The sequence below is a fragment of the Oryzias melastigma genome, linkage group LG14, assembly GCF_002922805.2.
Source record: "Oryzias melastigma strain HK-1 linkage group LG14, ASM292280v2, whole genome shotgun sequence".
In the NCBI taxonomy this organism is placed as follows: Eukaryota; Metazoa; Chordata; class Actinopteri; order Beloniformes; family Adrianichthyidae; genus Oryzias; species Oryzias melastigma.
This window is the reverse complement of record NC_050525.1, coordinates 14,747,049-14,760,724: the sequence shown is the minus strand read 5'-3', so window position 1 is coordinate 14,760,724 and position 13,676 is coordinate 14,747,049. Positions and strand designations below refer to the sequence as shown.

General features: G+C 35.8%; 1 protein-coding gene across 1 annotated transcript; it reads left to right on the top strand.

The window, feature by feature from the left end:
* Positions 1–382: 382 nt before the first annotated feature.
* LOC112142811 (oligoribonuclease, mitochondrial) lies at positions 383–7,193 on the top strand. The gene is made up of 7 exons (XM_024266387.2): positions 383–686; positions 1,945–2,028; positions 2,102–2,179; positions 2,510–2,621; positions 2,705–2,813; positions 3,557–3,610; positions 6,509–7,193. The coding sequence occupies exons 1-7, from the start codon at positions 429–431 to the stop codon at positions 6,630–6,632; spliced, it is 819 nt and encodes a 272-aa protein (XP_024122155.1). The 5' UTR covers positions 383–428; the 3' UTR covers positions 6,633–7,193.
* The last annotated feature ends 6,483 nt before the right edge of the window (positions 7,194–13,676 follow it).

Here is a 13,676-nt window from a genome sequence, read left to right as displayed (position 1 = left end):
ATCCTCCTTTTCTCCTTGATGTTTATTGATAAAAATATGTATCAAAGTAATTCGGATCCAAAATTACCTTTATTTAGCATCTACTTCTACTTCTAACATCTACTAAAGCGAAAACAAAAGTAAATTTAAATACATTCTGGCATTAAGGGGTAAACCCTCTACAAACCCACTATACACTTTACTCTTACTCAATTGTCATCACTAAATGAAATAAAAATTAAAAAAGCGTTGGAGTATTTGAACTAATAATAAAGTATAATTTAATTATTATCCTCGAAAGTAAAATGACTTTCTCTGAAGCCCACAGATGTTTACCAAGTGGACACATGCGGTTTGTTTCCAGCAGGTGGCGGTAAAGCGCCTGAAACAGTGAGCGCCAGCCGCCATTGAACAAGCGAAAAAGACCTACCCGGAAGTGTACATGCAGCATGACGGCGTGTTGGCGCGGTTCATCACGTTTTGTCTTCGCTTTTCTTTGGTCTGGAGGCTTTAGAAGGGTTTCCACTGCTCCGCTCGCACGCGGGCATTCACGTCGCATCAGAGTCCCCCTCCGTAACCAGTTTAAACAGGAAGTTTGTCCGCGGCACGCGGACTTGAGTTTGGTCTCCAGGTTAAGTTTTGTTTCTGGCAGAGTCGTCATGTCGTCCTCGGAGATGTCCCAAAGAATGGTGTGGGTTGACCTGGAGGCAAGTCCCATTGAAAAGCATGCTGCTGCTGTATAAAAGTACCGTTATGAAAGGATGGAACGTCCCGTTAGGGCGGAAATGGGGATTTTACATGAGAAGCTAACTTCAGCATTTTAGTCTAAAAATATATTCAGCTAATTAAAATTATTTTTGTAGAACTTAAAGTTCCAACTATAGATATTCCAAATTAAATATGTATTTAATACATCTGTAAAAACAACAAATTAAACAAATTGGGAATTTTTTAAAGAATGTAGCTAACTTAGGTGTAATGCTAATTTTTATTTTAAAAAAATAATATGTCATTGTATTACCAAAAAAATAAAAAACTTGTGTTGGTTGTAGGTTTCAATCTATTTGGTATTTTATTAGATATTTATTTTAATTGACCCTTGTTTGACCTAAAACAGCTGGGTACGTGTTTTATATGTAAATAAACATCCTGTTTATTTGTGGTTCAGAAAGCTGCAGTGTTGTTGATCTTTACCTAAACCTCATCTGGTTCCTTCTGTGCTTCAAGTGTTGTGAAGTTTTTGCTTTTAGGACAGGAAATACTTTTTAAAGTTACATTTTTGTTTTTAAAAAATGTGAATTATAAAATGTATAACTTTGTTTTGGTTGAAGCTAAACCACAGAGAGATGCAGTGACTTGTTTGGGTAGTTTAAAATCACAACAAAAAGCATTATTATTATATATTTTTAGCTTAAGTGAAGAGGAGAAATCTTTCTAATGTAAAAACGTTTTGTCATTTTTAGGTTTATTATTAAAATGTTTGTTTTTAAAACTTAAATCAGATTCAGCTTCAAAGTATAATTCTGTTTTCCAGCTTGCTTATTTTGATGAGCATCCATCCTCCTTTGACTTACTGCATATTTAAAAGGGGTACTGCATATAGACTAGTGAGTTTCAGTGAAAAAAAGTGTAATATTCCAGAAAGATCTTCTTTGACATTTTTGCTGTAAAGAAAGGAGCAGCTGACTTCCTGGCTCGAAACAGACTCCTGTTGTCAGCTATTCTGTCAGGTTTGGAGAGGACTCATCATTGGAGGATAGTAGTGGTACTCGGCCTTAATGCTTTCAAATTAATAACATTAAACATAAAAACTTGTATTTTACAATGATTTTTTTTTCTTTTATTGCTATATTTTTGTCCTGGATAAACATCAGTTTTTGTTTGTGGCATCACGTTGCTGCCCCCTTGTGTTTCATTTGTTTAGACCTCAAATTTGTTAAATGAAAACAATTTTTTTTTTTTTAGATGACTGGACTTGATATTGAAAAGGACCAAATCATTGAAATGGCGTGCATCATCACAGACTCTGACCTGAACATTTTGGCTGAGGTAATGCTGAGCAAAAGCAGTGATGCGGTGGCTGCCTGCTTTCCTTTAAAGTAAATTATTTTTTTCTGGAAAGGGGCCCAACCTGATCATTAAGCAACCCGATCAACTGCTGGACGAGATGTCAGATTGGTGCAAAGAGCATCATGGGAAGGTAAGCCACTCTTGTTTGAACAGAAATACCCACTCTGATGAAAATTATGTTTTTGTGGCTGTAAGCTAGCAGGAGAACATGTAAACAGACGGATGAGGGGATGTGAGGGCGGGCTTACTCTGTGCCAATAGTTCTGCCCACAAAAAAGCTGAATTTGTAATGTAATGCTGCTCTGCAGAAACTATGTTTTAAAAAAATGACTCATAAATATGATCAAAAGACCACAGAGAATGCTTTTTAAATACATGATCAGAGTGAGAAATTTAGGAGTTTTTGCATTTCTATCTTTGTATGCGTGAAAGTTTTATTTTGTGCTGTTGTTTGTCTCAGTCAGGGCTGACCCAGGCTGTGCGAGAGAGTAAAATCTCCCTTCAACAAGCAGAATACGAGTTCCTGTCCTTCATCCGGCAGCACACCCCACCCGGACAGTGTCCCATTGCTGGTGAGTTAAGTTTTTATTTTTTTTTTTAACACTTACAATCTGCTCAGCTTTGCAGTGGCGTCTCACAGCATGCTGCTTTTCAGGTAACTCTGTGCATGCAGACAAGAAGTTCCTGGAGAAGTACATGCCTCAGTTAATGCACCACTTTCACTACAGAATAATTGATGTGAGCACCATCAAGGAGCTCTGCAGGCAAGTGTTTGTGCGATCTGTTGAAACTTCCTTATTTTGAAAACCCGTTCTGGAGCCGTTTCCTTTTTATTTATGCTCAGAAGCATGCTGCATAGATTAATGAATTTGAGCTAAATTAGTCAGAATGTATGAAGCCATGAGATATTTTAAAGTCCCAGTGGTCTTTTATATATGATTGTGCCGTTTTTAACCAAGATTAAAAAAAAAAACTGTGGTTTTCTAGGACATAGTTTCTGTAGAGCAGTAATAGTTTGTTCTGCAAGTGGAGACATGAGAATACAGAAGTGTGGCCTGCATATTAAGTATGTCACAAATCCATCCATCCATCTTCTTGTCCGCTTCTTCCCTTTCGGGGTCGCGGGGGCGCTGGAGCCTATCCCGGCTGCTGATGGGCCAAGGCGGGGTTCACCCTGGACAGGTCGCCAGTCTGTCACAGATGTCACAAGTCCCCCTTTTTTTTCCTTTGCTCCTGATTCACTGCAGTTTGAATAATTCTCAGAAATGCGATTAAAGCTTAATTATTTTGTTATATATTCTCCATCATCAGAAAAATGATGTAACTCCCCTGATTCAGGCAAGAGACGGTTCAAAAACAGACACATCGACCCTGAAAGGCTGGGATTAGACGTCCTCTCTGTTAAAGTTCAGCAAAATAATCAATTGTAACGGTGTAACCTTTAACAAAGTCTCAGAGTCTAAGAGGAAGTTAATGTTCATTCGTTTTGCTCTGCAAACATTTTTAGACGGTGGTTTCCAGAAGAATACAAACTGGTGCCTTATAAGAAAGCCTCCCACAGGTAAGTGAGAACAAACAAACTCATCTATTTTCATGTATTGTAAAAAAAAGAGAGAAATAAAGTGGGGTTGTACTTACTGTGTAGTATTTGAATTACTAGTACGTAAACATAGTATTTTAGGCTGAAAATACTTCATATATATATATATGGTCTGTCAATGTTAACTCATGCAATTAATGAAAAAAAATGAACGCATTAATATTTATTAACATAAATTAATTATACTTTGCGAAGTATATATATTAATTATACTTCCCGTCGGAGGATCGTACTTCCACTGCATGCATTCATTTCCGAAAATGCACATTTTGTCGGCCTTTATCCCACTTGAACCATGGTCACTTCCAAGGAAATTAAATATTCAAACAACTTTTAGTACTTTATTCCTGTAATTTTTCTTTTGGTTGAGGTCGCTTTGTCCCAAAAAGCGGAATATTTTATACTTGGTGTGTCCCGTTGTCATGGTAACACAACATAGGGAGAAAAAAAAAGAAAAGAAAAAAAAACAAGGATTATCAAGAACATGTTAAAAAAAGGTAGCAGAACAAGAATAAATATTCTAGTAAACATAATGACCGAGTAATAACCGTTTATGTCGCAATAGACGTCTATGGGGTTTCAGCTACTTGGAGCCAGCAGGTACTTCCTGTTTGGAACGTGAAAGGGGAGGGGTCACTCAGTCCAGTTCTCATGTATAGTCGAGACTGCAGGTGATAGAAACTCCTCATTTCAATATTCATGACAGCTGCAGAATTACTGACTATAAATAATCTTTTTCTTTTTAAGTTATCAAAGATGAACTTCAGCATTTCAATCACACCTGCTCTGATTTTAGTCGAGGAGTTTCTGCTGGATTCAGTTCTGTACTTTGAACTTTCATCTTCTGCTTCCCTCAGAAATGTCATCTGCTTATATTATCTATTTTAAGACGACTTTTAGTTGGCACATAGATGACCTCACTTTCAAAACCAAAATAATCTGCTGCACAGAGGAGAAGTTTGTGGTTAACTCTGACCGTAAGACATCCACGCTCATCTCTTACTGAGTCTTTCTGTAACTTTTTCCTGAACTGTTGTTTTCATTCTCCTCAATCATCTCCTCATAAAGACGAGCTGTTAGAAACCGTGACATTCTCTGTTCTTCTTCCTGTCAGTCTTCCAGATCCAGTCATGCGTTCGTCTTCTTCATCTCCTCTGTCACTTGAACATGAGACTGTAGGAGTTGTTTCAATTCAGGAGGATTTCCGTCTGTCTGACCTCATGCTGACCCCACAGATCTGATCTCTCAGACTCACAACTCTCTTTAATATTTCAACCTGTAAATGATGTCTTTGTAGTGGACAAACAAAGGTTTCCTTACAGACCCATTCTGATGAAGATTCTGTTATTAACATGTTCTTGGAGTATTTTTCTTTTCTCTAAGATTCGGATCCCCATAACAATGATAATAATAGCTCACTTGTACTCCACTGTTGACCAAACCAACAAACTCTTGATTCTCTTGAGAGTGAGAGATTAAAAGTGAAGAATGAAATATTCTGACCTCCAGACGTCACTCTCACCTGTACACGTTCACATGCTTAAACTACACAGAATGGAACTGTAGGAGATTCAAGACGGCTGAAATAAGAGCAGAAATTCAAATGAAATTCAATATATTGTGTACAACGGCTACTTTTAAATCAAAGAATATTACAAACTGAAGGATTAAAAACAATATGTTCTATAGGTAGCATTTTCCTCTAGATCAGCCAATACTGCCCCAAGTGACCAGCATGTGGAACTGCATTTTTTCCACTAAATAAAGTTAAAGTAATTAGGTTTCCCTGTCTATTCCAGTGGTCCCCAACCCCCAGTACCGGTCTGTGGGTCACTCGGTACCGGGCCGCAGACAAGAAAATAAAATACATGCGCTAATTTAGATTAGATTTCTGATCCTGAAATAAGTTTTATTTTGGAAAACTGACAAATTCTGTTCACAACATTTGTCGTGGTCACATGACTGAAAGCAGCTACCCAGAATGCTAAGCTAATAGTCCAAAGCTAAAATGCTAACAAAACCCAAACAATAAAACACATGTTCTTCGAGGAGTAAAGAGTCAGTGAGGAAATCGAAGAAGAGCCTTCGACTTCAAAGAACAATAAAGTCGCTGTTTACAGACAAAACTGAGAGTCTTCCTCGACACACTGAATTATGGAGACTTTTTATTCTGAAAATAGATTTTCAGAAACCAGAAGCTTAAAAATGCTAACTTAATAATGTCCTTGAAATGTAGTCAAATTTAAACCGGTCCATGGCCTGAAAAAGGTCTATTCCATTCAAGTCTTTAACTCATCTGTTCTTTACATTTACATTAAGAAGAGCTTTAGTGCATTAAGTTTTGACTTCCCTCTTAGTTTGCACCCAGTTGTCTTTAAAAGTCCTTTAGTTAATTTGCTGAAATGTATATTTTACAACAGGGTGGCTGTAGATCCTTAGAAAACATTGGAAAGTCTTCATTTTTAAGACCTTAAAAAACTGAATTATCTTAAATTCTTGTCAATTGTCTTATATGTTTTCTTGTCAATATGATGTGACTTCCTGTCACTAAAAAAACCTTTCCAGGATGTGCTGTCATAAGGTCATAAACTGGTCATAAATCATTTAACCTCAGCTAAACGACAATATACAAATTATTGGAGAAATAATTTTGTTCATCTGGTCTTAAATTAGATTTAATTGTTCCTATAAAAGTCTTAGAAATCCTTAAATTGAACTTCTGTCAGTCTGTAGACAACCTGTTCAATAATAAGTCAAATATAAATCCACCACAAGCAGATTCCAATCTTCAATTTTTCTACAAACTCTCGTCTTCGTGCCATCTTGAAGTGAAACTGTTTTAATTTTTTTTCCCTGCAGAGCTTTAGACGACATCCAGGAGAGCATTAAGGAGCTCAAGTTCTACAGAGACAACATCTTTAAGGCTGCAACCCAGGAGAGAGACTGCACATTACTTGAAAATGGAGACGACAAGAAGCCCTAACACACAAAAAAGGGTTTTAGTTAACACTTGCATTTAGCTCTGCAGGACCCACAGCTCTAGTCTAAATGTCAAGGTGTTAATTACAGGAGGTTCTTCAATAAGGTCATTAAAACTACATTTATTTCAGAATAAAAGACTGAAGTTGACATTTTCTGTTTATTCAGATGTTAAATATTTTATTATTTATACATGTGACTATTTTTTTTCCTTCAACATGTGTGGCGCTCCACTCATGTGACTTTAAACAGAATTGCTGAAGTCTCCTGTCTCTTTAAGACTGTTCCTTGTAAAAATTTGAAACTTTTTTCCCCCCTTTTTTTGCTTTAAAATGACATAACTTTATTTAAAAATTAGAAATGTGTGTATATTTTTGCCAGTTGCAATCTTTAGATATTTTTGAATTCTCTAGTTTTCCCAAAACGTTCAATTCTGGTTTGAAAATTGTTCTTACTGTCGTTGAGAGGATTTAAGACGCTGCTGCAGAAAGTTGTGACAAAAGCTTTGTTTTTTATGTTGTATATTCCTTTAAAGTTTAATAAAGCTAAGTTTGATTAAACTGAAGAAGTCGCTTTGTTTACGAAGGGAACAAATGGAGCAGAAATGGGACTATAAAAATAACAGGAAAAAAGAGTTTAAATTTAAAATAAAGATCAGAAAAGTTCCAACATTCTGGGTTTCTGTGTGTGAGATATTTAGAAAATGTTATTAAAAATTTGTTTTTGTAATTTGAAGATGTTTCGACCCCTCCAGGAGGCATTTTCAATTCTGAGGAATAGAATTTGATAAAAAGCTTTTAGTTCTCGCACATTTTTACACAAGTTGTGAATGTATAACCTATAAGGTGCGAAAAAAAACAGCTTTCCAATATTTATCAGTAAAAAGGTTGAAATGTTTTGGACATATTTAAATAATACCTTAAAATGCCGTGAAAAAAAGTCAAAGTTTGATATCTTGGGCTTAGAAATTGTTCTGCTTGATATTTTTTGACCACAATAATTTACATCATGCACTAATGCGCTGAATTCCCAATCCCTGTTTGAAAAAAGATGAGCGTAAAATCATTACAGCACAAACCAGATAAGAAGCTAGTTTTGATCATTAATTCTGAGTAAATTAATAAAATGGAAAATAGACTGAGAAATTTTACATTTTTGACATGCGTGGGCTTAAAACGTCTTAAATTTAACATGAAGAAACGTGTAGTAACCCTGTTAAAGCTTCTTGCTTTCTTTGCTGAATCAATTTAACATCAAAATGTCAGAAAATCTCAAATTCAGCCTCATGACAGTTTAATAAAAAAAAAGTCACAACGAAAATAACACACAAGATCAAATTTACCCAGTTTTTTTTAATGTGCTGCTATTAAAAAAAAAAGGGTCAAATTAACTTAAAAAGCCCAGAAGAAACCTGTTCTTGGGTTCTGAAGGGTTCCAGCAAAACATCACTGGTTAATTTAGCATTTTATTTGTCCAAATTGTTAATTTATCTATGATATTGTGCCTAAAATTTGCACTTTTGAAGCATTTATTTATTTATTTTTTGTCTAAGGTTGAGCTCCAGTTGATATAAGGTAAAGTGTCAATCCTGACACTGTTTTTAAATTTAGTTTCTAAGACAAAAACCTTTTGAAGTCACCAAGTTACAACAAATTTGAATCGAAACAGATTTTTTTTTTTTTTTAATTTTAAGATAGTTAAATGCGTTCAGTGCAGATGACTTCTCGGTTCATCTGCCCGTCACGTCTCAAGGTTTTATTTCTAACCTTCAAAGCATTCTGTTAAAGTCGAAGCAGATACTTCTGTAAGTGAAACTTCTACAGAAAGTCTGGCTATAAAAATGCATCACTGGCCACTCGTGCATAGAGGTGTGAAAGTTTAAATTTAGGCTGCTCATGTTAAAGTTCGACATTCTTGTCTTTTGTTATTGGTGTAACGATTAACCCTGATCATCTTCTATTGTAAACATGTTCTCAGTGCTCTTTTAATTATTGAAGTGAGGCCTTGAATTGCTGACATCATCTCTGATTTGTTCCCCAAAAAGGAAATACAGCAGCTCGAGAAGGAGATCACATGTTTACAGCAAAATGCTAAAACTAAAAGTTCTGTTAAAACGTTCTAATACTAACATATTGTAATTTTTTTAAAGATATTTGACTGAACAAACAGTATCTTTGTTTTAACTCGAGCAGATTTACAACACTGCTGAAATATTCCGTGAACATACAAACCGGTAGGCCACGCCTCCAGACGATAAAGCACCTTCCTTCCTCCATATGTTATACCCTTCAAAGCGGACCAATCAGAGGAGAGCGTCTGTGGGGGGGTGAGGCGTCACCTGAAATATCTTTTTACTGACTGAATCAGAATCTTAAAGGTTATTTCTATAAAATGTAAGAGTTTTCTGAAAATATATGTATATTTGAATATATATTTGGGCGATTCTGTCATTTAGTGCAAAGTTAAGGTAAAATATTTGACTTCCTGTGACCCACAGTAATAAAGAAACAAATATAGTGAACTTAGACTGTAAGTTCCTTTGTTTTTTTAGTTTTGAGGATGTAGGCCTGCAGTTAAAATTAAATGATGCCCACACAGTAAGTACCTGAATGACTTTACTTCCTAATGTAAAGCTTTAAAATAGGGTGATGCAGAAGTAAGTCTGACTCACTCACCGTGACCAGAGCGAGTCCTTTTAACCCCTTGATGCCAGAATTTGCAAAGAAAAAACCCACGTTTTTACTTTTTTGTAGATTTTAAAGCCAAAGAGGTTTGATGCATGTTTGTATTAATAAAAGTAAAGGAGTTAATGTTTGTTTTATGCTGTTTGATGTTATTAAAGTGTTTTATAACTAATAGTTTATGTATCTATATTTTTAGGATCCTTCTAACTCTTTTTATTCAGACGGTCCAAAACTTTCCTGAAGGCCACATTTATTCTTCTCATAGATTAGTGATATTTTAAATTTAGACTACTCCGGTTAAAGTTAGACACATGTTTTACTGATTTTAAGTCCCTCTTTGATCATTTTTTGATCTATTTTAAAATTGTTCCCAGTGGTCTTTTAATGATGATTATGCTATTTTAGCTTAAATTAAAAAAAAGGGTTTTCTAGGACATGGCTTCTGTAAGGTGGCAGAAGAAATTAATCAGATCTTCCCCTCCAAGTTGTGGCAGGAAGTAAGCTTGCACTCACTTCCCATCATCCCTTCTTTCACATGTTCTTCTGCTAGCTTACAGCCCCCCTCAACAGCTTTGAATGGAGCGGATCAGAGAGCTTGTGGATTGCCGTAGTAACAAGATTTTGCTATACCATTTTTCTTCTGCTCCTGATTTATTATGATGATTTTTATTATGATTATTATTATTAAAACAAATTTAAAACTGGTTTTAAGCAGGTTGCTGCTCTCCAGAACATAAAACAAACAATACACAACAAGACAGAAACAATCACACACAAAATTAGGTTTGATGATTTTAATAAAGAAATACTCAGAAACACAGTTTTAATTTTCTTCATATATGTCCTCCATTGCCAGAAAAGATTACAAGAACACCATTTTCATTGGAGTGGATCTTTAATCAGACTGTTCAAAACTTTCCCTAAGGTCACATTTGTTCTTCTCTTTTACTGTTACATTTGAGTTAATATGTCAATTTTAAGGCAAAGACAAATTACAATTTGTATTCTTGCAGATTCAAGATGCAACCTTTCTGGAACGCCTTGAAACTTTCATATTTGATAAGCTTATTGGTCAGTGAACCTGAAAAATTCCTAAAACGATCCAGCTGTTATGTCTCGAACATTTCAGTGACACAGAGCGCCTTTCTCCTCTTGATGAACGTTTTCCACCATTGGAGACACTAACTTCTACTTCTATTGCAGAAAGATTAAATTCTGGTTTATCTGCTGGACAAACCTAAATTTCCACAATCATGTTTGGACCCTTGAAGTCTGTTGTAAATTTAAACTTTACAAATAAATCAAATACATGATATGTGGATAACTCTCCTTTCCGACACACAACAGTTTGCTGAACGGCTGCAAAGTGCAAACATCACGGGTTAAAATACCCCCCTGTTGTGGTCTTTTGACTGTCATAAGCGTTTTAGCAGTGGTTTGTCAGCGGATTAACTTGCATTCAACAATGTTTCTTCAACTTTTTTTGTTTTTGTCTCATGTTTAAGTAAAGGAAATAGACGCCCTTTTTAAAAAGTAAATTATTTAAAAGATTTTGTTAAATGCTTCATTTAAAGTTAAACAACTAAAAATTTAATGTGATGAGCTATCAGAACGTGCTTCAGTAAAGCTGCTAGCGTGAGTTTTACATTCATACTCTGTGTGTGGCGTACATATTATTAGTGTGTGGTCTATTATATATTGTCTATCTTATGGTAATTTAAGCTGCTGTAGATTAGAGGACTCACAGGAGGAACTGTAGAGATGGTGAAAGCTTAGGGGAAATTAGCAACACTCACTGAGCCAGTCGCACATATACTGGTTATCAGTTAACACACATGTGTGTTTGTGTGTACAAATGTGTGAACAGTTACTGAAGGGTATGCACTACTCAGAAGTTTAGTGTAAAATGTGTTAAAAAGGAGGTTTTTTCACGTGTTTTATCACAATAATTATTGACTTATTTCATGCAATTTGTTAATTTAAACTTTCATCATATTCCTAATCTTTTGATCTCTTTGTAGTATTCTCCATGTATCTCCATGTTTCTCATAGACCACCACTGTTCTCTGGTTTATTTTAATATTGTCTTTTTTCCTTAAGCCGTTCTCTGTAAAACATACACCAAAGTTGCTCCCACCACTTTTTAAAATGCTCTGTGTCATTCTCTTTTACAACATTTCTCGTGACACTTCTCTGCACCGTATCGCCTCTTCACCTCAGTTTCACACTGACAGTGAACACCTGCACTGTCTTCACCTCTTCTCTTTTGCAGCTTCACATCTCCACCAGCTCACGTGTTTGCACTCCTGGTATGACTCATGTTCATGTCACTCCTTGTTTCCACCGCTCAAGGTTTTTTCTTCTACTCGTGTCTTCTCTCCCTTCAGGAAGGATTCCTGTCTGAAGCTTTGGACACAAACGTGCTAAACGCAGGTTCTTGAACATTCGTTTACCTCATGGTGTTCACACTGGACAAGCAGGGAAGGGCTTCTTCTTCTTTTTCAACTGTTTACTAGCACATGTCCGGCACCTACAGTTAGTGGAAGGTTGGTACAAAAAGTCAAAGTGGTAAAAAATCTCACTATTTCTTTCCCAACTCTAGTCCAATATATGAAAAACTTATTGTCATATAACTTCAGCTGGGCACAAATCATAATTATTAATTTCTCCTCCATCAGTTTTCAAACGGTTGATACTTCTGTGAATTAAAAAGGACGCCATTCATACGTCACTGCTAAATCCAAGTCCCTGATTGGTCAAAGTTTGACCTGGTTTGGCTTTCAGCTAAAAGCTGTGTTGTTTTTTTTTTACGTAAAAGCATAGAATGGTCGTGAATAGGTGCATAGTGATGCATGAACGCAAGAGATTTGAGTGCAAAATCCCAAACAGGACATTTATGTGCCTCTACATAGATTTTTCAGTGGCCAAGTGGCTCAGGTGGCCGCTTGAACGGACGTTCCAGAGGGTGGTATGAACATAGCCTAGAACTGATATCTTAGACAAGTCCTGTCTTATGTTACTAAACATTTTTTCTCATAATTTTACAAATATTCAAGAAATCTCAATTCAGAACTGAAGTTAAGATGTTTTCAATACGGGAGATCAGGTTATGAAATAACATTCAACCACAATTCAAAATAGGCTAAATCAGTAAACATATATATTTATATATATAAATATATATAGACACACAAGAATGATCAAACATCTATTTACTTAAACTTCTTAGAGACAAAACTAATTGAGAAAACATAATGAAATGAGGATATTTTTACCTTTGATTGGTTGTAATCATCATAATAGTACGTTTTATTTATTATGAAAAATTGTTTATGCTAGCAACATTTTTTATTCTCAGCTGTGTAAACATGGGCCACTTTTTCTGCTGGAATAAAAATGAGAATACATAGCAAGTAAGAATTGTTCCCTTTTGCAGATTTTATTAGTGCTGTTCTGCGCTTCTGTTTTGCTCTATTTCCTCCTGTTGACCTCTACAGTCACCAGATCTAATAGTTAATAGTAAATATTTAGCTGTTTGTGTTTATTACACTCAGCTGTTCATCTTTTCAGTTTGGAATGATCAGGTCCTCTGTCTCAACCTGATTTTATTCTCCTGTGTTTATGGTTTTGTGTCATGTTTCAGTTTAATTGTTTATACAATAATTCTGTTACTTAAGCCTCCTTTCCACTGAGCGGTCCGGTACGGTCCGGTATTTTGAGCGTTTCCATTGTAAAATGAACCCATTAAAAACGGAACAGAACAATTGAGGCGGAGTCGCTATAGCCACCCATTGACTGGCAGAAAGACGACTTTAGAAAGCACCAATATAGCTCATTCAAGCTAACATTTCCAGTGGCGGTATTCACCCACAATTTTCTTTCAAACGATGTATCAAAAGTAAATCAAGAAAAAGACGAGCTGCTGGATGACCTCCATTGTTGTTGCTTTTGTAGTCGTCGCATTACAAACTAGCGGTCTACACCACGCGTGCACCATAAAAATAAACCACTCAGTGGGAGTGAGGTTTAACTGAGTGGAAACGCTCATCAGAATTAACTGGACCATAAGGTACCATTTCTTCCCGTACCGAACCAGACCGCTCAGTGAAAACTAGGCTTTTGTTTAGTCCAGTTTCTGCAAGTTGGTTCCAACACTTCCAATTCCTAACGTGGCCTTCAGCACTAGAATCTGTTCTGGTGTGAAATAATTCTGAATAAGAGAAAAAGTTCATATGGTTAAGATGATACCAGGTGAGAGCAACTCACAACACTCGATAATAAAATACAAGAAACCTTATAAAATAGAAGCACAAGCATTTAAACTAAATGAGATCATCTTGACTACAGTCATATGAAAACACTTG